The sequence below is a fragment of the Epinephelus fuscoguttatus genome, linkage group LG1 (genome assembly GCF_011397635.1).
Source record: "Epinephelus fuscoguttatus linkage group LG1, E.fuscoguttatus.final_Chr_v1".
Taxonomy (NCBI): Eukaryota; Metazoa; Chordata; class Actinopteri; order Perciformes; family Serranidae; genus Epinephelus; species Epinephelus fuscoguttatus.
Window position 1 is genome coordinate 12,739,415 of NC_064752.1, and position 27,466 is coordinate 12,766,880.

Genomic DNA, 27,466 nt, shown 5'->3' on the forward strand with positions numbered 1-27,466 from the left:
AACAGTGGTGAAGAACACCAGGAGCAAATACCAGGAGTTAAGTTTTCATTAACAGTGAGGTCATAACAGCATCACTAATCTGATTTTAACTTAATATTCTCTAGTTTTAACTCGGCTAAAAACACAAAAACACAGAATCCGTCAGCACATTAGCGTGACGTTTACCACCAAAACGGTTTCTAACTGGCAAATTGATTTAAGCAGTTTAGGTAACAGACACTTGACTGTCCTGCTGTTATAACAGACATGTGAACTAACCACAGACATTTGCCTCGTTCATGGGCTCACTGTGGTGCACCGCTGCGGAATGAATATAGGGTAAACAATGGAATGGATTTTTTTCGGTTATTTTTGGCATTGAAAAGATTTTTTTTTTTTTTTGGCTCGGTTCCCTGTACACTAACCCAGTAAACACTGGACCTCAACATTCTGTACATTCTTGTCGGTATTCCATCTTAAGGAATAGTAAATTTGGCATCAAACTCTGGCTACTTCAAAACAATCCTTTATTCTGACAGTATTTGAAGACATGTTCCAACAAGGTGAAATGGTTCAAGTCAGGGTCAGAGCTTCAGAGTTCAGCGTGTTACTGAATAACCTTTTCTGCAATAAAGTGAAATCATCGGCCCACATCTCCCAAGGACACTAAAGGTTTTCACCAAAAACCAAGATTTATTGAGGCAGCCGGAACACCAGGGCAGTAAAGTGACACCTTTCAGCTCCATTGGATAGAAGGGTGTCTGCAACCCGCCCCTGGTGCAGCCCTCAACATCACTCCAAGTTGCCAAGTCACTGTCGCAGGTGACAGCCAGGTCCGTCGGGGGCTGAAACCGCCAAATTGGCAAAGTAGACTGCAGGAGACTGGCACACAGACTCAGGCCGCACTGTTTGAGAAAGGAAATACCCCTTAGAAGTTAAGTGTGTGTTTGGGTGAGAGAGGCTTTTGTGCATATCTGTGCAGCCGTGCATGTTATGTCAGGGTGGCACACAAGTCAAACGCTGACGTGACATTTTCCCTGTGACTTTTAAGCTTTTTTTTTTTTCACTTTACTGCCCACTCAGTGGTAAACCAAGGGTCTTTTCTATTGTACAAGGTTTTTTTTGCCAATCAAAGCAGCTCAGGACCAGTTACTGTGTCAGGTAGATGGAAATAATTGGGCACTTCCCTGCCTTGATGTGTGTGGGTGAATGATTGCCTGCTTGTTTTTGTATTGAGTCTCACCAGTACAGTCTCCCATTGGCTTTTCTCTCTTTCCTGCTTTCAATACTCAAGGGAGGATTCAGGCCCATCCAGGTAACATTAACCTCTGTTAAGTCTCTCTGCAGACCTGCATGGCATGATGAGGATCATCCTCAAATGATCCCATCCCCCCCCCCCCCCCCCCCAACTTTTAACCCATGTGCACCCCCTCATCTTCACCACAGTGTATGCTCAGTAGAGAGCTCCATTTTATCCCCATTTTGTAGTTTTTGTTCTATTCATTACTCATTTTTGATTAGCTTGCACAATTTAACAAACAGCATGCGGAATGAAAGAGACTGTGTATATTGCTCCCTAAGATACGTGTGTGTCCTTTTATAGTGTATTTCCTTTTATATCCATGAGAAACCTGTTGGAAATATGTCATGTTTGATATTACTTTGCAGATGCCCATTGGACGTTTTGGTCTCGGCGTTGCTAGAGAGCACACTTATTGTTTCAGTGATTGCTTTAAGCCTTGCAAAGCACTTTTTTTGTTGACAGTGTTGAAAAGTTGTTTTGTCTGTCGACTCATATTTCTTGCTTTGCTAGCGATTTTACTGAGACTGTCTTCGGGTAGCTGCTAATGAACAGTTTCCTGGTCCTTTCCCAGATTTCCACAGGGCTATTTACAATAAAGCCATCGAACCTGATTTATTATGTTAAAGGTGATTTCCCTCCTGTGTATTTTTAGACGGTTTTACAGCATTGTTTATTCTGCTCTCCTTCACTGGAGCACAATGTGACTGTGGTCGGGTATTCCCAGCATGAGCCCCCGTTGTTTGGAAGTCAGTCACAGCTGTTGGTAGTGGTCTTTCTTCAGACCCATCCAAACACAAAAGCCCATCCAATATTAAATCTTTAACTGATGTGACATGTACAGAAGTCATTGTAGCCGCAGTCACTACGAGGATAGTTTTCTGTGCCATAGGGCCATATTGCCACCTGATGAAGAGAGCCATGCTGTGTGTCATACATTTAGTACAACTGCAAGGTTAGCCAAGCTGCTCAGGCACAAAAAGAGGTATTTGAAGCCATTCAGCTGTCTAAGAGTTATTTTCTACAGCTGTGAAGTCTGGTGCAGCTTGTGCACAGTGCAGACAGACTGGCCAAAGAGAGTTTAAAAATAGGAAAATATTAAAAACAAGAACCAATGAAATTTACACTTTGGCTATTCGTCTTTAAGTTTTCCTCAGGAAACAGTAATCAGGCTTGTCTCTGCCAGTAAGCTCTGGACTGCTTGGCTTTGAAAAAATGTTCCAAAGTCCTTTGTTTCTTATCCAGCTATAGGAAGACAGACATTTAAGAACCCAGTGACCCCAAAACACTAAACCACCAGTGTGTGTGTGTATGGTTGTGGGATATCCCGGGGAGAAACTTCAAAGGCCCAGTGTGTAGGCTTTAGGGCATGTAATCTAATATTTATAATCACCTGAAACTGAGAATCCTGTTTTTTATTACCTTAAAATCAGCTGTTTATATCTACATACGGCACCTGTCCTCTTTTATGGAGTCCGCCATGTTGGTTCTACAGTAGCCCAGAACAGACAAACCAAACACTGGCTCTAGATAGGGCCATTCTTGTTTTCACATTGGTCACCGTAATTGTCCTACATACTTGGGGCATGAGAGGAGTTTCAATTGGTTGCACTCTGCAGCCTCACCACTAGATGCCACTAAATCCTTCACGCTAGACCTTTAAATTGTTTTACTTTATCTCCATTCAGGTATATTTGTAACAAACGTAAGTAAAAGGAAATGATTCGCAACAAGTATTTTAGCTTATTGCTGTCCTCTGCAATGAAATTTAGACCTGGATGATGCGTAGCTCCATCACATAAGGTGAAAACAAATGTTGATCAGGACAGTCACTGGAAAAATTACATAAAATTATAAACACAAATAATTTTATGAAGGATATTTTTCCTTTCTTTGTAAACATTATGGCATGACCATAGCAACATGTCATCATGCATGTTTCGTTTGTCCGTCTGACCACAGAGTGCTCCTGGTTCACTCATTAAAAAACGCCTGTGGGATTTTTTCGGTTGGATTTTGGATTATTGCAGAAAATAAATTGTGTGGCAAACATGAGTTTATGATACTTAATCGTTTTGTTCAGTAAGACAGTAAGATAAGCTTCACACGTGAGCACCACTTCCATGATTTTTGAAGCCTCAATGCAATCACCGCAAGTAAAAAACTAAGGTTAGGTCATAAACCAACTACACCACGGTCGCATGACTTAACATCCCCGCCACAACGAGGCTGTAAATCCCCTTGCTTTAAAGCCACTTGTTAGCAACTGCATTTTTTTAAAACTAATAAAAGCTTCAAAATTTACAAGTGGGTTATTTCCTGACATATGTAACACTGAAGAACAAAACACGAAAGTCTCTTAAGCTAGTATTAACCAGACATTATTCCGGGCATGACAAAAAACCCATTGTCGCCAAGACGTGGGAACCGGGAGTGTTAACTCACTAACTCATTTCTGGGTTAAGGACTCATTCCTTGGGGCACTGTACTCGGACAGACTATTTGTTCCTCCTGTGCCTCCCAGAAGATGTTTTCTGTCCGCCATCCACCATCTGCCCGATGTCATGTGAACGCAGCGTTAGAACTCAGCTGCATTATTTTGGAAATGAAAACAAATCCCAAAACTTTTCTTTCTCCATATTGCCTTCTTAGCTACGACAACCCACAAATTGTGAAGCCTGGTTTAATATGATTGGTGTGGCTAGCTAGTCGCCCCAAGTCTCATTTGATTGGATAACCTTTTGCAAATGAGCGAAGGATGAGTCATCAAATATTTAAACCGTTTTACCTGGTTTTACGGAAAGAGAAAAGACTCTGATACAGATTTTTGTTTACAGATATTTGGCAAATAATGAGATAAATGATGAGTTAACACTGAGACACAGGATTAAAAGAAAGAAAATAATTGGGTCAAGATATCATAAAGGACCCTTGATGGCAAAACAGAAGTTCTGCAGCCAGACTCTGTTCAGTTAGTAAAACTTTTCCAAACATAAACAATCCAACACTTCAGTCATTTGTACGTCTGTCTCCCTCCTCCCACCTTCATCACCAAACATTAAAAAAAACGTCATGATGAACACAGGGCGTTTTGTGAACGTCTAGAGGAATTAAGCCGGTTCACTCTGCAGTGCACTGATTACAGTTATGTACTCTGGCTTCCTTTAGCTAAATTTTTATCTCAGTATGAATAAACTGTGCTTTTAAGGCTTCTGTTTAGCTGATTAGATGATTGTAAGAGGAACTATTTAGGACCAAAGTGTCTAAACAGAGAGTGGTGCTCCCAACTTTGCAGATGTCATTAATCTGATTGGTAATGTTGGTTGTCAGTTACGATATAAAATCCAAACTTTAGAGATATTTAATGAATTAATTCATGTAGGTGATTAGGGGCTGATTATAGAGGCATCAAATAGGAGTATAAAAGTGCATGTCTGCCTTTCATTCCTCAGTCTGAAAGAGAGTTCATAGAGAGTCGTGGTGCTGGGCCTCTTTTTTTCTTTGTCTTTTTTTAAAGCTGTTGATAAAAACCAGGACTGTCTCACTGAGAGAAATGTGTAGGCCAAATGGTGGAGACGTCGAACCGTGCTTATTACTGTACTATTTTAGATGAAGCATGGCAGCTTGTGGAGATGAGACTGCTCTCTCTGGGATGGTACTTGATGTGTTTTATTGTTTCTCTGTGTCTCTCTCACATGTTGCCTGCAGTTTTTCCAGAGGACTCAGATGCAGACTGCGAGGCCCAACATCCCTACGAACACACCCTCCATACGGCCTGGCTCACAGACTCCCACGGCGGCTGTCTACCCCACTAACCAACCAATCATGATGACCATGGCACCCATGCCTTTCCCCTCCCCACAGGCTGCACAGTACTACATCCCACAGGTGACACAGATGCACTGAAATGAGTCTTTACATGACATTTGGGCTGTACCTCAGTTCCAACTATAGTTAGGTCTGCACATAAGATATCTAGAAACATTTTTCTTATTTTGATTTATTATAACAAACACAGATTCTGAACATTCAGATTCAACTTTAAGAAAATATTCAGCAGTTGTGATCATTTTTCTTGTGTGAATGAACACTGAGAAAATGTTCTTTGGCTGCAGCTGGCACTGGTTAGATTTAACTATTTAAAGCTGTAGTTCAACATTTTGGGAAATGCACTTATTTCTTTTTTTGAGAGTTAGATGAGAAGATTGGTAGCACTCTAATGTCTGTTGATTAATATGAAGCTGCAACTTTGCTGGTCAACTTAAGATAAGATAATCCTTTATTTGTCCCACAGTGGGGACATTTGCAATATCACAGCAGCAAAGGGACAGTGCAAACAGGAAGCATCAGTAGAAAAGAACAAAGTATAAAGCATCGGCAGATTTCCCAAGATGTCACTTTTTCAATCATTTTAAAGGGACAGTTCACCTGCTAATTAATAATAACGAATGTATTTTTCCTCTTACCCTTAGTGCTGTTTACCTAGATTGTTTTGGTGTGAGTTGCAAAGTGATGGAGTTATCAGCCATAGAGATGTTAGACTTATGGCCAGTATAATGAAAGTAGATGGAACTCTGCTTTTGGTGCGCAAAGTGCCAAAAAAAAATATATATACTTGAAAAACTCACCGCAGTGTCTCTTACCACAAATCATGACCTGGTTCAGGTTCCTACGGTCATGAAATTCCTGGAAAAGTTATAAAATTAGATAAACTGAAATTATCTGTTTTCCAGGCTGGGAAATGGTTTGAAATTAAGAGTGCTTTGGAAAAGTTTTGAATACACATTGTTTAGGCTTTAGTTTACATTCCTAAAATTCCCAAAACATGTCTAATGTTACCATTGGTAATGTGACCATTAACACATCACTAGTATCATGTGGTAAACATAGACCATGAAGGCATCACGTCATGGCCAAGGGCAGCACCACCTTTTGGGGGAAAGAAACTGTCAGTGTGATAAATCGCTAAATAATGCTGGTGACAGTTGCTACAAATGGATAGCTAATGTTAGCGTGAGTGGGAGGCTGCTGCAGTACAGGCATACAGTAAAGCAGCATCAGATGGTCTCCAAGTAAACATCAGCCTCGATCAAAGAGGTGGCTTTTAACAGGTTGGTTATTTATAGAGAACATTTAGACTAACGATACCTGGTGATTCAATCACATTTACATATTTGATTGAATCACCAGGTATTGTGATCCAGACATCTATACATGAATAGATTTCTAAATGTTGGGTCAATGATGTCCACCTAGACGGAGGAAGACTAAAGGGACATGATGGCGATCAAGATTAATTTATTAAGTTTCAGGCAGAGTCACAAAACGATTATTAGATGTGTCTATAGAACAAAGGTTTGTTTAAAAAGAACTAAATGCATACAGATGTGTCAATATTGAAATATAAAACACTCTTCAAATTGCATTGACATCCATGGCATCTCCTGTTGTGACAGAGACTTTGCTGTTAAGTTTTTTAAATGTATTATTTTGGCGCACAAGCTGAGTGCCATCTAGTTCCATTATATTCAGAAGAAGGCAGACACCTCTTCAGCAGATATGTCCAACACCTAGCAACTCACACCAAAACAATCTAGACTGATAAATAGCACTACAGGTAAGCAGGTTGTTTTTGCTTTTGGGTTGAACTGTCCCTTAACAGTGGCTCCACACCTGTCTGTACCTCAGTTATCGCTTTATGTCTGCACATCAGAAACACATTTCACATTTGCTCCCGTAGATCACCTGCAGTTATTTTGTTTTTGTGCCGAATGATTACAGAAAATACTCGCTGATTGCAGCTGGTGCTGGTTAGATAAAACTGTTTATAATGCTAGTTGAGGCAAAATTTAAAAGAGGTGACTGAAATCTGAAGGTTCAACAAAAGACTTCATTGTGCAGTTTTTAAAATGAAGTTGCTGCAGTATGTGATAATGTGTTAAGCCGTCTCTCACTTTCCTCTTTACTCGCAGTATCGCCACAGTACACCCTACGTGGGACCTCCTCAGCAGTATTCAGTACAGCCTCCAGGGTCTGGCACCTTCTATCCTGGTCCAGGGCCAGGGGAGTACCCTGCCCCATATCGTGAGTCATTAATCCAACACAGACACACATCAAGCACTGCTCTTGTATCACATTTACAATCTGAATTCACCACAAATACACACAACCTGCTGGCCCTATGTGCCCCACAGTGATGTTGTGCTGATATCTATTTTGTTCTCTTTTGTTTTTCTCTTTTTCTGTCAAATGCATTCAGATCCCCTCAGGTACCATCCGCCTGTCTCACCCTCTGTTCCGGCTCCCGTCCCCACAGCTGGTCCACCCTACTACCCAGGACAGACTGTGTATCCCCCCTCACCCCCCATCATAGTGCCTACACCACAGCAACCTCCACCAGCCAAGCGTGAGAAGAAAACAGTGAGTATCTTAGTAGTTCCTTTGTCTCGATTCTCCTCCAGAAATTGTAGCCTTTTTCCAAATGTTTTCCAAATTTGGAATCTTTTGCTTTCACAGAACCCTGAAAAATAATATTTAAAATTTTGTTGATAAAACAGTCTCACCTCAGCGCCCATTTGGTTGTAGTTCTAGAGCTTTTGATCTGATCATACAGTCTAATCTTCATCAGCAAATTAAGTTATTCCAGTTACAGATTCTGTTTCCCCTTTTTGGAAATAAGCATTAAATGTGAAATTATTTTGCAAATTTGATAGAAAGGTAAGAATGTAAGCTACCTGAATGAGTATATAATGAATATAATCATTCACACATATTTTCACACAGCCCTGAAAGACATGGAGAATACACTTGATCATTTACAGCCTTCAGATGTTTTTGAATCTTGCACAAGATCTATTTTCTACTAATAAAAATATGACACATCATTTCAAGACTTTGACATCTCGCTGTGACTTCACTTATGTACAATCTGTCTTGTTTCTGTAACTTACAAGGAGGCTATATTGAGCTTGTGAAATAACAGGCTGCCACTATCAGAGTATAATTTCAAATCTTCTACTAAAGTCAATGAAGATAACATTTGAAAAGATGTACATGTCATTATGAGCCTGTTTACACATTGTATTAACGTGTGATTCAGTGATCTGAACGCAGCTGGACAGACAAGACACGTCGCCGTCCACACCTTTATCTATCATGCGTCTCCAGCTGACCGCTCTTGTTTAGATTTCGTTACTATATATGTCCCTTATGCTAGAAGGTCAGCGGGCCTGGTGCACAGTTAGAATATCCACAAGCGGTTGTGTCAGTACAGCTGTATGTCCTGTGTCTACAGAATTCAACACGCCTCCTCCCTTAGAGCAAAACACTGGATGGTCACGACCAGCTCCTCGTAAAATGGGCATGTTATTAAGCCTTAGCACGCTGTCACCAAAACAACCACCACATCCTGATTTTATGATGTACTAGTTCTTGCTGGGGACACATCAGGACACATTTGTGCTAACACTACAAAAGACATGTGGTCAAATGCGTCTTAGAAAATGTCAGAAAGTGGTTTGAGTGATCGGATAACGGTGCGTCTTGGTGATGGTTTGCCCTTAGTACTTGTGTAGTACTATTAGCATGTGATGGGATCCCCCAGGAAGCGTTCATACCAGGTGTAAACAGGCTCGTTGTTATTGCTTGATAAAATGTACAGACCCTGTGAGTGTATCTAGAAGTATTCTGTTTGTGTTCAATTAGAAATGGTGGAGATATTGTAATCTGCTGTCACTGTGATCTCTGGTGAGATACTTGATTTGAGAGTCATTTTTTCCCCTTAGCACAAAAATTTAAGACTGACATTATACTCCAGACTAAATTGAATTTGGCATGTGAATATAACATTCATGAGAGAAGACGGAACATGACTCAAACGTTTCGTAAAAGCAGAAGTACTAAAAAATTAAGCAAAAATGCACGACTGAAAAATACAGTAGTTGGGAGACCTCTGCGCTGACACTTCATTTGCAGCTTGATGTGGTGCTTTCATTTTGCTTGTAATATCATTTGCAGTATGATGCTCACTTCAGGAAACTCCTCTCTATCACAAAATATGTTTTATCGATACAGTCAGTGTCTAGTTGTAGTTAGGGGGCGTGGTGAGGGCAGAGTCGGCGTGGAAAGTAGTCCTTTCTCCCAGTCTGAAACTGCTGGGAAAGCTCGGTTTTTAAACTTACATAAGACATACTATTACATTTACAATAGGTACGATTAATTATACTTACAATAAAATCAGTATCCTACAGCTGTAAATGCTATGATGTAATAGACTAACACATTTTAGTGAATTCCATGCATGTTTTGAGACAGTATAGCAGCATTAATGTTACTCAGTGCCATTAGCGTTATTAAGCAAGATTTTGTAACCTCAAGAATTGCAGGTCCTTGATGGCTCACAACTTTCTTACCAGTGGCTAAACAACTGTTTGGATAAAGCACTAGATCCTTATTGGTTTACCAGAAACAGCCCTGAAATCGCCATCACCAAACCCACCAGACCCAATGTAAATTAACAGTAATTTTAGCGTGCACAGAGCCACCATATTTTAACATCTAACTGGGTGAATTAAGGTTTTATAGTCAACCAAATCAGAGTTAGTGATTGTTGGAACAGTGGAAAGACAAACCAAGATGGTTTCTGTGATTTATATTAAGTTTCTTTCGACTTTAAAATGAAATGTTTTACTATATTAAAATTAGTGTTTATTTAAATGGACTCTGGTGGGTTTGGTGATGGTGATTTTGGGGCTGTTACTGGTTAAACAAAAAGGATATTGCTCTTCATAACGAAAAAGTTTATCTCTGTAGGGATCCTTTGCATAAGCTGTCAGACACTTAAGATAATAATCTGAGCCTGTCAGTGGAAAAACAAGCCCTTAAAGTGGACGTAGATTGACGATGTGACCGTTTTCCCCATTAGTCTTTTAGACACAAAAACATAGGAAAAAGAACCCAGGTTGGAAAAAACCCTTTAACTCTAGATTTTTAAGTTTATTTGACTTTAATGAAGCCGCACAACTCTTCAGCATGGTGAAATGCTTTGTTTCCCCTCTTGGTGTAAAAGGATGTGACATTTTGTGTACTGACTATCTTTTCTTAATTTAGACCCACATAACGCTGCTGATGAAAACAATACATGAATGAATTATCACTGAGGGTTGCTCTGAGACCGGTGCGCTTTAGTGAGGTCTGTTTTTTTGTGCCATTGTCCTCCCAGATCCGTATCCGTGACCCCAATCAGGGTGGCAGGGATATCACAGAGGAGATCATGGCAGGGGGTTCAGGGAGCAGGAATTCAACGCCTCCTGTCGGCCGCCCCTCCTCTACCCCTACACCCCCACAGGTAAGCCTCTCTGACACACTCACCTACAGTAGTTACAGTTGTGGTGGCATTAAGAGCAGCTGATTATAGAGCGGAGCTTAGGCTGAGGAGAGGAGAGACGTCTCATGTTGCAGCGTAAGCTCCGCGCTCTAATATTGTCTGCTCCTCGCCATGTGTGCCACGGACAGGACGCGGCCTCTGTGTCTTTGGTAATTTATTCGGCCATCTTGTCCTCTTATAAGTAATTCATGAGGGCTTTCTGTCCAGAACATGCCTCAGGACTTCACAGCATCAAAAAAGCATTTTTGTTATTAACCTTACACATGTGGTAGAGCGTCCATGTTTTCAGCTACACAAGCAGTCTTGGGTTTTTCCAGTCATATAGTCCTGGGACTATTCATGTCACAAGGTCTAAAGAATAACAATGAAAAAGAGTCATTTTATTCATGCCAGAACAGGGCTGCATGATACTGGAAAAAAACTGACATAGTGATAGATATCAAGATATGAAAATACACAGGAATTTTCACCAGATGACTTAAGTAGCTTTTTGGAAATAATGTTGATGCTGAGAAATGACCTTTTACCCTGAAGAGGGGGAAATTAGGTTGTTAAATTCACTGGATGAGTTGCCATGACACCTTTACGTTCATATAATACTCTTCTATCAATCCAGGCTTAAGTCAGTGATCCAACATGTCATATTAATAATTAATGTTGCTGACCCTAAAATAAGGGGGCTCCCTTACTTTGCTCCCCTCCTGTTCCTTGCTCATTTACAACTTGTGGTCGGCTACTAGCGGAAATGCTTTGGTTGTTTATCACAGTGGTTCCCAACTGGTCCAGCCGCAGGGTCCATATTTCTCCTCAGTCATTACTTCAAGGTCAACACAGTTTAATATATTCAGCATTATATATGTGTGTGGCCATGTCGTCAAGCTGCTTTGCTGTCTCTGTCAAGTAGTCGTCCATTAGTCATTCACTCCTCAGCAGGAAACAGCACGTCAAAATAAAAGCTATGTGCCAGAAATTCATCACACTTAAAGTAACATAAAGTATGTTTTTACAAACTTGACAATCAGAGTGGACCTGCGACCCACTAGTTGGGAACCACTGTCTATCAGACAAACTTCTCTCATAGATTAACGCCTTTCCAGCCTCACAGTTCGGAACAGTAATTGTACGCTAACTCCATTAGGATGTTGTTGTCGCAACAATTAACATAAATTCAGCCAATCCCCGTGAATTCTGCGAGACCTTGCAATTTTGTACAACCACCACATATTTGGCTTTGTAAAACGGGTAAAATCCTATTTAATTGTAGAGCTGTGTGTGGTGTGTTGGTTCGCTCTGTGTTTAACACGAGACTGCTGCTGCAGGACCAGAGCTCTGTGCCAGTGACAGAGTCAAACACGCACAGTGACAGGGCTAACGTTAGCATCAAAGGCGAATGTTACCCAATTCTTCGTAATTGGTTTAATGACATGAGCCATCTCGCTGTTTCAGTGTCGGTGGGAGATTATCAGTTTGGTGACAGATGTCATCCGCTGCTGCAAGACTTCTTTCTAAGCAACTAAATATAATGAGTAACGTTGAGTTTTGCTCTGTTAGCTTGTCCTAACCAGGCAGAGAGAGCAGGAGGAGAGCAGCTGGAGGACGATCCTACAGCGCTGCGTCGAAAGGCATTGCAGCCAATCAGCTGTTAATACCCCCAGTCCCCCACCAACACAAATATATTCAAGTTGTGTGGGAGACACTGAATGCTCATAATAATAGGCTACAAGTCCGTGACAAAAACAACGCCTTAAAACATTGCAACATGCATCGCAGTATTTTGAAAAGCTGCCATGAAATCAGGCGTTCAGGCCTCAACAATCCCAAAAGGAGTCTCTGAAATTGTCAAGGTACTGGCTAGTAGCTGGTCACTGGCTTTTACAGTCCAACAACTCTGTGGTGAGGAAGGGTCACAAGACATTGTGATAGCATTGCATTAAACAGGTGCTTTATTTCTTCTGTGCAGCAAACACAAACACAGCCCTTTTTACAGTTGCTATACTGGAACCTGAGCTTAACTAGATACTGTGCTGACTATTAATGCTTTAGAAAAGCACTTGCTGGTGTTATGTCAAAGACATTTTCTCTGTCATTACATGTTTTCCCTCACATAAACCTGATCCCAACTGTTAACCCTAGCCCTAACCACCGAGGGAAACGCTACGAATTAACAGGAGGAATGCACCATTCAATGGGGGACCACATTTAGATATAACACCAGCCCGGTTATGGTGCTTATTTACACACACACACACACACACACACACACACACACACACACACACACACACGCAGGAGAGTCTTACATCTCATGACAAACGTCATCAGACTATGCCACATACACACGTAACCTGTATTAAAGGGAAATGCTTGGCTGGTATCATTAGTCACGGAAAATGGGAACTGAGAGTTTTCTTTTGTATCAAGCAGCAAAAAAGTTGTAGCATGACGTGTTTGAGTTAATTTCCCTTACTTGACACTGCACGTCCTGCGATGTGACTGTTATACATGCACACATCACAATGCTAATGCTTAAACAATGTATCGTGGAGCCTTATATCACATACAACTTGTGTTCAGACATGCAGGTGGAGCCGTGACTCATTAAAACGACTTCACACAATATTTTTCTCCAAATGAATTCACTGTAATCTTGTTAACAGCTGTTTTAATCTTACACTTGCGTCTTCTCTATCACTGTTTCTATTTCCACTCACTATCTTTTACAGTAGATTGCACATGTACTGTGTATTCTCCCGCTCCTTCTACAGAATCCACTCAGATCCTCTTATCTGTCCATCCTGCTCTTTTAAGAATTTGCATAGCAGCCCCTAATTATGTGTAGCATGAAAACCAGCAGGGTTCTGGGTCAGAAAAACATTGAGCTAACGTCACTGGCATGTTAAAGTATTCATTTTAATAAATGAAGCCCAAATAAAACAGCTTTCCTGGATTCTGAAGAAGGACATTGTGATTTCTTCCTCCCTGTGTCCTTCTGTGGATGTTAACAGTCTTTCCTCTCTTTCTCTGTCTCTTTGTGCCCCTTTTGATTTATTTCTCTCTGTATCTTTTCCTCTGTCCTTTTCCTCTGCATTGTTCTGAGCCGATCCCCTCCTCCTGCCATTCCTCCCACATTGATCTCCATTTTCTGTCTTGTCCTCCATTGCCGTTCTCTCAATCTAACCACACCCCATCGGACTCCTTATTTTCTTGCTTAATTCTGCATTTGGGCTTGTTTGTTTATTTGTTTATGTGCGTGCTTGCCTACATCTCTGTGCCTGTCTCTCTGGTTTTCTGTGTTGCTAGTTTTTATGGCCGCACCCTCATTATCCTCACATTTTCTACCTCAAATCGCAGCAGCAGCTGAGCAGCAGCCAGACTCCAGAGCAGCAGCCGCCGCAGCAACAGCAACAGCCACAGCAACAGCAGCAGCAGCAGCAGCAGCAGCAGTCGCAGCCTCCTCAGCCACAGCAGGCCCATCCTGGAGGCTACACGCTGGAGCCCCCACAGCCACCGCAGCCCCAACAGCTACAGCAGCCAGCGACCACTGGGGCCTCAGACACCAAACCAGGGCCAGGTCTGCACCAGCATCCCCCCTTGTTCTTTTAAATATATCCACAACTCCTAACAAGTCTAACCAGAGCTGTTATAACCAGATTTTTATTTTAAAATTGTGAAAATATAACCTCGACCCTCAACAAAAAGGTGTCTGTCTGCTGTGTCATTGCCTCCTATGTCAGGCAATGTCACTTTTTTTTTTTTTATCGTCCCACTTGTGCAGCAGCAGCCTCAGTAACTCTCCTCTCTCCAACTCTCGTATGTTTTGTTTTGTTTTTCCCAGAACACGCTGCACATCAAATTCTTTCACTTTCATTTCACTCACAAAGCAAAGTGTCGTGTCAGCAGGGCTCCCTGGTTTTCCAGTAATTAGCTGGAACATATTAACCAGCATTTCTTCACATAAGTTTTTGAACCAGCTCTGTGTTTGTGTAGAAGTTTATTAGTGAGCTGCAGACTGCAGCTTAAACTACGACCCTTGGAAAAATTTTGTCTGTCTGGTTTATTGAGCCTGGAGCTGTTGCGTCATGCGTCAATTTAATGTTAAATCTTAGCATTTTCCCCCATTTCTCTGTTGGTTTTTGCACAGAAATGAATAACATACACAGTTTGCAGTAATGAGACCTAAGTAATGAATAATAGGTAAGCAAGGAAAGGTAAAGTTCAGTAACTTAAGGGAAGAACTACAGCTTCCCCCTGAAAGTCTCAGATTCTGATCATGAGTCAGAGACTGCTCAGTTGTCTGAGATTCCATCAAGTTGAGTGGTCTTGTCTTGTCAGTGTACAGTGTACTTCTGGGGACATTTTGATCCCTAGGTTTAGCTGCAGAGTGAGTGCTCCTCACTTTCATGCTGCTCTCTGGTACAGGCAGCTATCATCTTCTTCACAAAAGGCAGTTATTTTCTGTCTTCTGCGTGTAAGTGGTCACAGCAGCTGAATATAACACAGTCTTTGGCTTTTGTTTGATATCTAGTGGCACCAAAACAATGTTAAGCATTTTGACCCGTTGTTAGTGTAGTTAGCTTGTTAACTATATTTTGTGAATGTCGCTGTCACACTGAACGTCCTGCTGATCTCTGTTTAAACTCTCAAACTCTATATGGAAACAAAGGATGGAATAGTTGAATATCCGTATTGAACAGCCAAATCTGATTTGACAGACATAATTCTGAGTCAGGTACAGCCCTAAAAAAAAAAAAAATGTCATTTCTCTGTACAGTCCTTGTTGTCAGATACTTCTAACAACAATCTGAGCCTGTCAGTAGCTAAAACAAGCACCTTTAATGGACGTAAATTAATCATGCTTAAATGCACCAACTGGTTATACTGCAGCCTGTTTGGGCCGCAGTGTTCTCTCCTTTAAAACTGGACCAATAATTTTCAAAAATTGTCTCCATCAGTCACAAAGACACAGAAACATGGGGAAATAAGGTCCAAGTTTAAAAACACTGAAGTTTCCTTTAATGTACAATTCTTCTAGGAATAGTTAAATGAATTAAGAATGCTACACATAGGCCTGGCAATGTATCGATTTTATATGGACGTCATGATATGATGCCAGATATAGTCTTAGATTTTGGATATCATGTCATACGTGTTGTCCTTTCCTGGTTTTAAAGACTACATTACAGTAAGTGATGTCATTTTTCTGAACTTAACAGGCTGTCGTAGCTGTTCTAATATTAGTCATTACCTAGTCATTATATCCAATTACTGATGATTACTTATCAAAAATCTTGATTGATATCTAGGTAAAAATATCGTGATATTTGATTTTCTCCTAGCGAGCTATATGATAAATAGAAGGCTTTAAATAGACCACGTGATCGGTGTTGGCCGTTATGGCTTTCAGCAATTGGTGGTTGGCCCCAAAAATCCCGATCAGAGCACCGTTATTACCTACAGTATTTAAAGAATGTGTTACAGTACATGATGATTTAATATGTGTTTATCTGAACTCATCTTCCCCCAGATGATACGCCAAAACTGGAGCCAGTAGTCCAGAAGTCTTCCTCGCCTGGGCTTGTGCAGCCTGAAGCCCCCGTAGAGAGACTTGAGGCCAAAGCTCCTGTGACTGAGCCCTCTTCTACTGTCGAACCTGAGCTTCCCTTCCCCGCCTCGATGACCGCCCCCGTCACTCTTCCATTTTCAGTGGCCAACAACAGTGAACGTCCCTCAGCCAGGGAATCCACTGCTTCAGCTTCTCCTCCCTCCTCTTCAGCCGGGGAGCATAAGCCCTCTTTGGCCCCGCCCCAGACTCCCAACACAGACAAGCCCCTCTCAGACGCCCCACGGACTCTGGCTGCTTCTCCGGCACCAGCTCCCAAGGCTTTGAACGGCCTTGCGGACTCTGGGACTGAGCTGGACACCCCGGTTCATGAGCCTTCTCCTCTGTCTTCAGCTGCACTCCAGCCCCAGGCCTCTGCTCCTGCTTACAGAGAGGTCTCGTCCTCTGAAACTTTGCCCTCTGACGTGAGGCCAGAGTTGCCCGTTGCTGCTGCACTCGCCCCTATGGCACCTGTGGCTGTGGTGCCAGTGACCCTGACCTCAAGCCCCGCCCCGGCTTTGCCAGTTCTGCTCCCCCTTGGCCTTCCGCCTCTAGTGCAGGCCACAACAGAGGCTGACGAGCCGAGCAAGTCCTTAGACACTAAAGACCTCGTCACCAGAGTCGGGACAGAGGCACATGGAGGCATTACTGAGAGCAAAACAGAGTCCCAGCATCAAGCACTCACCAGGAAGAGTCCCACTACAGGTCGGTATCTGGTGCACCTCAGCTACTGTGAAATGTGTTGTTGCCTTGATCATTTGGTTCTGTATCAAAGACTTAATGACACTTATGACTCTAATGGCCTTTAGGTTAGTTGTCATGCTTTCAGTTAAACCTGGAAATTTTGAGACATGTACAGAAGCACATACAGGCTGAACAGTGGGAGTTTTTCATTGGACAACAATTGTTTGTTTTGTATAAGTGCTCCACTAAGTTGTGAGTGACTGAACGCACTCTGGTCACATGCGTGTCACAGTGAGTAGTTAAATAGAGTCTGCTGCAGAGCAACACCAGACAAACAGGTCTCTGCACTATATAATGAAAGTGGGACAAAATGGAGGTGTCCATATTGACTTAAAGAGTGTTCAACTTTATTGAGGCAGTTTTCTTCTCCACTCAGTGTCAGATTCAGCATTTAGCTAATGTGGTCAAGCTCTTTACATAATGAGAGAGCGATGTCATAACCCTTTCACCTGTTGGTCAAAAACATGAGAAATGCCACTTCTTCTCGCCCTTTAAAATCTTTACTTAAGAAACAGGAATCGCATGTACGTTAGAGTGGACTTTTAAATGGAAGGAGTCGAGGGTGAGCGGTGTGTCTTTATGCTGTTTAGATGTCCTGGAAATCTCTTAGAGGTAAATAGGGTAAAATTCTAACCATATAGATACCGCCATGAAACTTCCCTAATTGATTACTTGCATTAAGACAGTTATTTTTTGCATTACAGGTTTTCTGAAATTATATGTTTAAAAATGCAAATTAGCTATGATCTAATTAGATACATGCTGTTTGGCGTACATTTCCAGAACAGAAATCTGGACTAAATAAACAACTAAATGTGTTTTTGGATGTTTTCTTTCCACTAGTCTGAAAGAAGACATGTTATGGAAGCAAAATAGCCCAAAAATTAAAAATTGTATCGCCTTAAAATATGACTTCATGGTCATGGGAAACGTACTTTTTTCAGTTTACCCTTTTTTCCTGCTCTGTCAAAAAGTATTTGCATATACTGATTGCTTTAGTTTGGCCAGAGATGGGTTGGGTTTAACATTGTAGGACTATGTAGACATCATAGTTAAGTATATTCACGTAATTTACAGCATTTTATGTCATTTTCTGGCTTCAATTATTTAAATGTGGACTTGAACAGATTTTGACAGATTTTAACAGGCCAAAAGATGTTTCTGTTGCATATAATTGCATTCAAACACAAATTTCCCCTTATTTGATGACTGGCTGTGGTTGATTGCATGTTCCTGCATTTTGTATTTCCCTGCAGTAAATCAGACTGCTTCTGCTATACCAAAGACCTGGAGGAAACCAAATGAAGGGATCTCTGCTGGAGAAGCACCTCAAAAGGAGGATGAGGTAAGAAAAGAGGCCCAAACAGATCAAACTGTGGCACGTATTCAAAGTGCTATACATTAGTGGAGTTTAAATGATCTTAAAGTAAACAAATTTTCCCCCTCAAATAATTTACCTCCTTTTCAACGATTTTGTGAAATGTTTCACTTTTTTTAAAATGCCTTCGAAGAATCTGAGGGTCGGGACAGAGCGGGCGAGAGAGAAAAGGAAAGGCACAATGTGGGCAATAGTTCAAGTGGAAAATGTTTCCACATGTGTGGTGGGGGAAGCAGGCATAAATGACTTTGGGGTGTTGTTATCGTTCGAGAGCGACAGCGAGGAGTTATCCATCATCTTCATTGCTCAGCCAGCCCACTGTATGTAAAATCAGCTCTTTCCCGCTCTCGTTTCCTCTCCTTTATTGTTTTGTTCCAGGCCTGTCGCTGTGGGAGAGTTTTCACACCAGCACATAAACTGGTGTCACAGACTTTTAAATGGCTTCTTTTAGGCTATAATGAACAAACACGATGAGCGAAGGAGAAATGTTAGTCTGTACAGAAACACACAAATCACAGAAGATAAACATTGCCGCCCACATTTAATCATCTTGGAGCATAAAGATGTTTATTTCACTCTATCTTCTGAATTCAGACTCAGTGTGTCTAAAAAGTTAATATGTCTCACAATTTTACTTTATAATGAACAAATTTTGGCTGTTTGATGAAGCTGGCTCAACACTGGACTCAGAGTATTACCTCAGTTGTTTCACTTGGAGACCAACTTCAGCGCCCCCACTGGAAGCTGCTATTTATTTTTGAGGATAAAAGATGTAAAGTGTCTCACTGAGATTGAAAATCACTTACAAGAGTGTCCTGGTCAGGATAGTACAGAGCATTTAACATAGAACATAAAGTATTTTTTGCTGTGCATAAATTGTGTTGCATATACAGATAAATATTCAGTCCCTCCAGGATTTTACAGGCTTTTTTGGGGGATTCGTTGCAGCCTAAAATGCAATCCTTTTCTAAAAAAATTGCAATGCATGTTGCCATGCTTTTAGGTGTTTTTTTGCAATTCAATTGCAGGATCAAGTGAAAATTAAAAAAAAAAAGATAGTTGCTGATTTTTGATATATGTTTAATTTATTAAAAATTGAGGGGACAGCAGAGGAGATGCCCGCACACCAATACAACTGGGCTTGACAGCCACAAAAAAGGTTCAAATGTCAATTTATTAGGAACATCCATGCACAAAAAGAAAAGTGCTCAAAGTGCAAAAAATAATAAAAAGTGATTAACAGCAATGACAAATGTTTCAGAGCACTGATGATAGTTAAGGACTGAAACGTTTGCAGCTGTTTTTCATAATTTTTTTTTTTTTTTTTTGCACTTTGAGTGCCTTTCTTTTTGTGCACTGATGTTCCAAATAAACTGACCTTTTTTGCATTGATCTCAGCCTGTGAACTTTTTTTTGGTGGCTGTTCAGCCCAGTTGTATTGGTGTGCGGGTATCTCCTCTGCCGTCCTTTTTTGGTTGTCCATTGTACCGACCCACCCAAGATAAATGTTTTTGTTGCCCTAAAAAGGCGCAGTTTTACAGCAGCCCTAAGAGTTAAGAATTGAAGGCAACTTGTTTCAGTGAGAATAAAACCACACTGCTCTGTGTCTGTGATTTATACTACACTACTGGTACCACTAACCATGCATATTTAATTCTAATTATTTTATCGACATTGTGTTTCAGCCATTATTGGGGCTGTGTTTCGCAGATAAAAAGTCTTTGTCAGTTGATGTCATTTTGCTCAAACACAGGGCAAAACAGTTTACCCTCGCTTTCATGCAGAACATCAGGGAATTGCCTCGCACAGTATTTTTTCTTGGTAAATTTGAGACGTTTGTGTCGCACATGCCGGCATCTTCTCAACCACAAGAACGTGAGTGTATGCAGTTGGCTGTTACGATTGGCTATTGCACAGAACTCACAGGGATTGGTTTAATTGGCGTTAATTGTTGCCATCACAACATCCTGAAGGGGCTGAATATTTCAGATATGACAGATGGAAAATCCCACAAGCATAGACACGTCCAGTCTTTGTCACCAGTGGTACTGCTGAGTGCAACAAGCCAATTGTGCTCCTATTTTTGCCTTTATATATATTGCTTGTACCTGACCCATCCTGCCCTCTCTGCATTTCATCGTCTCTCATTCATCCCCTGCCCCTCACTCTGTTTTTATTTATTCATCCCTCATACTTCACTCCTGCATTTTTACCCTGTCTTTACGTGTCCAATCATTTCACCCTGCCTGCAGATGACCTCATTACAGCTCTGTAACTGATAATTATAGACAATGTAATGTGGAGAAATGGTGATGCCACTAGTTTTTAAATGTGATTCACTGTCACGTAATATTTTGTGTCAAAGTGCCCGACGAGACGACAGTAGCCATTAAAGCTGTTAGGAATTTATTACCCTGCTAAGTGATAATTAAGCATGACATAATTCTTACCGGACAATAAATGGGAATCTAAAAACTGAACCTTGCCTCCACTCAGGACGAGCCCAGGCCAGCAGATCAGCCTACTGCAGACCAGGCCCTGCAGTCAGCTCCTCTGAGCAGCAGCCCGGTGCCCCTAACGTCAGTATTCACCTCCACCTCACCTGCCCCGGCGCCCGCCAGCAGCCCCGAGGCTGATGGAAAGCCTGTCGCTCCTGAGGAGAACGGTGAGGCAGAGATGGAGCCCATGAGGAACGGGGCGGGTCACACTTCAGAGACGGAGAGCAGCGATAGTGGAGCCACGCCCGGAGACAAGGAGAACTCGACAGGGGCCACACAGGACATGGAAGGTGAGATGGGCCCTTTGGGCAAATGCTTAAAGCCACTATGGGCAAAACTTTTATCTAAAAATGCAGCAGTTTTATTGATAGCTGCAATAATTCTGCCTTTAGAAGCTCCCAGTTTATAAAGTTTCTAAGTATTTCCAGTGTTAGTTTTATATTTATTCGCTCTTTTCCTCTTTCCTTTCCTCTCAAACTCTGCTTGGTGGTCCAGACCTGGCTGATCCCAGTGGGAAGCGTCAGTATGACAGGGACTTCCTGTTGGGCTTCCAGTTCATGCCCGCCTGCATACAGAAGCCTGAGGGTCTCCCACCCATCAGTGATGTGGTGCTTGACAAGGTGAGTAGGCCAGTTGTTGCAGATAACCCAGCAAAAATACTTTAACCCCAGATTAATTTATCATCTGAGTGCCAAATGTTGTTTGTCTAAAAGTTATCTGTGCAGTCTGTTTCCTTCAGGAGGTCCTTGTCTTAATGTAGCTTTAAAAATGAGAAGCCACCAGTAAATTTTCCATCCCTTCCATGTCTTGATCAGCTCTTTGTGAACACCAGAAACTGCTTGATAACAAACATGTAACATTTAAAACAAAATGTTGGCTTGTTTTTTTATTCGTTAGGGACATTACAGTAGAATTAGAAATGTAATATATTGTATTAGAATTGTTTTTTAAATTTAAATAGGAAAAATGAAAGTACTAGGGCTGCCTCCTGAAAGTCAAAGATTTGATTTGAAACATCAGTCAGAGATTCCTTAGTCGACTGGGATTCATACGCCAGAATTCCGCTGGATGCGCTGCAGCTCCACCGGACAGCGGGAGTCACGAGGACCTATGAGATCTCGCGAATTCACGCATAATTGTGTGATCTAACAAGATGTAGTTTCTATAAACAGAACCACAAAACCAGAGGAGTAGTAGGAAGACATCTTGGTGCACCTCCATGATTAACATCGCCTCGTCCCCATGGTGTCAACGGGGTGAAATGACGTCTGAAAACCTCTGACCTGTTGACTTCAGGCCTGCCTCCGCCCATTATGACGTTTTCAAGGTCTAGTGCAGGGAAATATGATCTGCCGTGAACACTGTGTATTTTATTTTGTTTCTGTGCACAACTTCCTGCCCCGCACGATCTGCTCTGTGCGGAATTGCTGCATTGTGCTCCAGCATCTGGCAAAAACAGAAGTCCTGCGTATCTGTTGTGGAGGGCTCCGGAGCGCCGCAGCTGAGACGGAACACAGCACAGCTGCAGCCGGTGGAAGCACACACATTGACTAGAATTGAAACGTATCGGCTTAGCTTCATTCCCAAAATTTAGCTGCAGAGTGAGTGCTCCCCACTGTCAAGTTGCTTTCCTGAACAGGCAGCTGCACACACACAGGCAGCTACCTGCTACAAGTTGATTGGCTGTAGAAACAGGTGACGTGTCTCATGTTCTAAAACCAGTCGCTTGAGTGGCTTGAGTCGAGCTCAGACCGGCCAGTGCACACCGCTGCAACTTTTCTCTGCAACGTTCTGTAACGGTTTAGTCTCGTTGCAGATCTTTGGTCTGAACTGGGCTTAATATGATACAACTTCTGGGGACATTTCAGTTCCCAGATTTAGCTGTAGAGTGAGAGCTACTCCCTTTTAAGCTGCTCTCCTGTACAGGCAGCTGCAGACCCAGACCCAGGGTTGGTGTGAGTGAGACGGAAGCAGCTGCTTGGGAGTCAGGCTACGAGATAACGTAGAAGTGGTTAATTTACAGCTCACAACAGCTTCATTTCAGACAGTCTAACTTTTATTTAATGTCTGGTGTCTTCACAAAATCGTCGTTTGCGCAGTTAGTACGCAGTAGCTCAGAGAACTAACTTAGCTTGTTTACTATAATTCCTTAATGTTGCTGTGACCCTGAACATCCTGCCCAAGTCTAAAACTCATTATGGAAAAAAAGGAATAAATGGTTGAATATTTGTGTTGAACAGCCAAATCTAATTGGACTGGCAGCAGCCTAGAGAGAACATCCACAAATAGCACAAACCCATGCACAAAGATACATACACACAAATAAGAACACAAAATAGAAAACACAGATGTGTATCTGTACAGTCCATCTTCTTCAGGAGGTCTTTATCTAAATGTAGTCTTTTTACCGTTATGGCCATGATGTCAGGCGCAATGCGATTATCAATTAGTCAATTACAGAACAAACATTCTGTGGTTTTGGCTTCTGGTGTAAAGATTTTTTGCTTTTCTTCTGTTCATAACAATGCAAATTAAAAGTCGTCAGGTTTGTTTGTTAGTCGGACAAAACAAGCAGTTTGGAAAATCTCACCTCAGGCTCTGGGAAATGATTCATAATTTTGTGAGGTTTTAAAGACTAAGCCATTAAGCTGTTAAATGATAGATTATATTAATCAATAATGAAAACAGTCATTAGTTGAAGCCCTAGTTGAATAAAGCTCTTCATAAAAGTCCCTCTCCATTAGCTGAAAGCAACAGGCAGCATTTGAGACGTTATTTTGTTAAAATATGTGCTCTGAATCAAAGCTACAGCACACAGAGTTCGGTTCTTTCCTCTGATCCACACACACGTACGTATGGGTGGAACATATGGCCCTGCTGAAAATGCTGTTTTGATTAAAATCACATTGCTATTATGTCACACTTGGCAGTGTTAAGAGCACCAGCCCCTCCCCCCCTCCAGTTTTCCAAAAAGAACAAGCAGCCCGGCGATGTACGATCCCAAAGTCTCATTTTCTCTGAGGGAGAAAGTGAAATCTCGCTGGGAAAGAGTGGAGAGGAAGTCAAGGACAGCTGAAAGACAAAGAGCTGGATTTGTTCTTCTCTCCTCCCCCACAACTATCTCTCTCTTTCGCTCTCCCTCTCTCTGTCCTGCGTTCCTTCCTCCCCTCCTTCCCCTCCACATCTGGTTCTGACTTTTCTCACTGAACGGTCCGCTGATCCTGTCGAGCACAATTTATCACCGGTGCAGTTACAATACATAAAATTAAAAAGTGCCAATGTAGAATCTCTGTCATTTACAACAGGTCACCTTTAAGGGACCACAGGGTTAGACATGCACACACATACACACACACACACACACACACACACACACACACACACACACACACACACCAGGCTGACTCCCTTCACCCTGTTACCACTATTATTAGGGGATCACTGCTCCCCCTGCTGTTCAGCTCATTATATGCTTGTGTGTGTTTGTGTGTCTGTGTGTGATGATGTATTGTGTATGTTATGTGTCACACAGATGAACCAAAACAAGTTGCCATCTCGAGTGGTGGACTCCAGGGTGATTTCAAGAGGACCTGATTTCACACCTGCCTTTGCCGATTTTGGCAGGCAGATGACCGGAGGACGAGGCGCAGCGGTGAGTCACAAACACACACACACACACACAAACACACACACACACACACACAGAAGCTGACACAGTCATTCATAAAGTCACATGCACACGCGCCAATTCCTGCTTTCCGTCTCCTCTCTCCACAGTTTGTCCTCATGTTTAATAGATAACTTTGCTGATTTTAAGTGGAGGAAAGAATGAAACAGATACGACACATCTTTCAAACTTTTCCCTGATAGTTGGCGGATAATGGGATACAATTTCAGCTCCAGTTGGTTTCAGCCGACATTCATTAATGTCTAGTGGCTGATTCAACACAGAAAACCTCCATTATATCACTCCAAACACTGTTTCACCAGCGTGAGAGTCAAGATTTGTCTGATTAGAATAAACCTGCTCGAGTGCTTCAGCACGTTAAAGAATATCTGGTCTTCTGGACGATGCAGGGCCAGTTCAAGTAGAGCAGATTTTATATTTCACAAGATAATGAGGAGACTCTTTTTGGCAGAGGATTGTTGTCCGCACAAGGCACTGTCAGCTACCTTTTGAAGTCACGATGCTTGGTTTCATGTTATGTTGACAGACGTTGTGTTATTGTGACTGGTTAAAAGACAAATCATGTTTCAGTTCATCAACTTGTTGCGACGAGAAATAATGACCTGGTGTTCTCTTTGTCTGCATTTACAGCTTATGAACATCGGGACACGTCGGCCTCCACCCAGGAAGATCATCATGAACGTGTCGGTTAATGATGACGTTCAGCTAAAAAAATCCGAGAACGCCTGGAAACCTGGCATGAAGAGGGCCGACGTTGCTGCAGATGATCCTGAGGCGCAAAACACACAGGTAGGGCTGAATATACACACATGCATGTAACACGAACGCAGAAACAAAACACAGAAGAGGGTCTTTGCAGACGTCAGCTGTTTTCAATATTTGTTAAACATAAAATCTACTTGGTTGAAGAGCTTTGACTTATTAAAACTTATTACAGAATCAGCTGTTTGGTTTAATTCTGGGGGCAAAAATGGAAAAAGAAAAGAGAGTTGAGTCGCATTACTACAGACTGAAACAACTTTACACAATAATCTTCATATAAAATGATTGATTGGTGTTTTTTATCATGACTGATTCCCCTCAGGAGCTTTTCAAGAAGGTACGCAGCATCCTGAACAAGCTGACGCCTCAGAAGTTCAACCAGCTGATGAAGCAGGTGGCGGACCTGACCATCGACACAGAAGAGAGGCTCAAAGGCGTCATCGACCTGGTATTTGAGAAGGCCATCGACGAGCCCAGCTTCTCCGTGGCCTATGGAAACATGTGTCGCTGCCTTGCCACGGTAAGTGTGGAGACCACAAGCTGCCAAAATTAAATAGAAATTGCTGTGTTCACATGGAATCATGGAGAAGGTAGACAGCATTTAGTAGACGAGAGCAGGACAGTAAAATTAAGAGGGACTTACAGAGAATAACGGTAAGGAGACAGTATTTCCATTCAAACTTTGTGCTATCCTCCGCGACGGACATTACAACCGAATGTTACGTCGCTCCTACACACCAGGCGAAAACATGGGCGATCAGACAATTGCTGGACGTGACTAGAAAAATTATAATTAAAAAAAATTATATTGATTATGTGAAAAATTATAAACACAAGATAATTATAATTGAATGTATTTTATTCCATTCTTCATGTGCGTTTTATTTTACTGTCCTGCCTGTTTGTTTGGTTTTCCCGTGCTGCTCAGGTGTTTCAGCCTCTTGTTTACCGTCTGCCTGATTCCATGTGAACGCAGCATAAATGGCTCATTAATTAATTTTCCATCAAATTAACCAAAAATCATTAGGAAAATAAATGAATTAATTGATAACATGTGACATAAATTAATACATGTCACATACACAGAATTTTTTTTTTTTTTTGTAGAAATAAATAGGGGGAAAATTGCAGAGGGGAAATAATAATAGTAATAATAAAAACTTTATTTATAAAGCACAGTTCATATAGCAAGTGTACCCCGTGCTTTACATTAATAAAATGAGAAAATATAGATAAAAGGCAATGAGATAAAGTGAATAAGATACACATTAAAAAAACCACACAAATACATACAGGCACAGAAATTAAAAAATATATACACATTAATAAATTAAATATAAATAAAATAAAAAATAAATTAAATTCATTAATTAAAAAAGGGATAAATAAATGAAAAAATGCGTATCTTAAAAATGATTATAAACAAATTAAAGTCAAAATTTAATAGAAAATTAAATAATTTGGAGAGTTAGTACAAAAGTAAGAAAATAAAGAGGCAAATTAAGAAATACCAATTTATGTCACTTTTTATCAAATAATTATTCCTTCATTTATTTTTTTAATATTATTTTTGGCGCATTTAATAACACACTGATTTATTTTTTGAGTCAATCATTTATTTATTTTTGATTATGTCCGCTTTTCTCTTCCACAATTAAGCCGGTCATTATTTTGACTTTATGAATAAATAATATTACCTCAAACTGTGGTTCGTTCACGGGGGATTCTAGTACAACAAATAAACTTTAGTGAATTCCACAGACGGTGCAGTTTACTTTAAGTGTGTGCGTCCCAAATGAAACAAAACCAATTTGCATCCCAATGTTCAGTCAACAACTCACTAAATGTTTCAGCTGCAAACAGATCAATGGATTTAAATTCATCTCTGCTTCCGTGCAACATAATGCCGTGCAGTACGACTCAGTTCGATATAATGTGATGATGTAGTGTGAACATTATCACTTTTTGATGACTCGAGAGAAGAAACCGTACGATGTGTTGCACCCACTGTCCACAGTAGTAGGAGGGGAAAAGATGCTGCTGCTGCATTGATTGGATTGAATTTGTTGGTAGTAAAACATGAAATAAGTCTTAATGATCATTTTAAATGGGTCTAACTGCCTTGTCTGCCCA

At 41.3% G+C, this 27,466-nt stretch overlaps 1 protein-coding gene across 12 annotated transcripts in view; it reads left to right on the forward strand.

The window, feature by feature from the left end:
• Positions 1-27,466, forward strand: part of eif4g3a (eukaryotic translation initiation factor 4 gamma, 3a) — a 77,623-nt gene that overhangs the window by 27,294 nt on the left and 22,863 nt on the right. For 5 of the 12 annotated variants that reach the window (XM_049586880.1, XM_049586886.1, XM_049586881.1 and 2 more), the window contains 12 exons: positions 4,988-5,167; positions 7,252-7,363; positions 7,539-7,699; positions 10,491-10,625; positions 14,016-14,235; positions 16,189-16,968; positions 18,264-18,352; positions 20,882-21,173; positions 21,379-21,503; positions 24,416-24,535; positions 25,202-25,360; positions 25,656-25,853. In XM_049586880.1, coding sequence (XP_049442837.1) covers positions 4,988-5,167; positions 7,252-7,363; positions 7,539-7,699; positions 10,491-10,625; positions 14,016-14,235; positions 16,189-16,968; positions 18,264-18,352; positions 20,882-21,173; positions 21,379-21,503; positions 24,416-24,535; positions 25,202-25,360; positions 25,656-25,853 — 2,571 coding nt within the window. Of the gene's footprint in view, positions 1-1,273; positions 1,295-4,987; positions 5,168-7,251; positions 7,364-7,538; positions 7,700-10,490; positions 10,626-14,015; positions 14,236-16,188; positions 16,969-18,263; positions 18,353-20,881; positions 21,174-21,378; positions 21,504-24,415; positions 24,536-25,201; positions 25,361-25,655; positions 25,854-27,466 lie in introns of all 12 variants that reach the window. The other 7 variants (XM_049586882.1, XM_049586850.1, XM_049586859.1 and 4 more) reach the window with 3 other exon arrangements.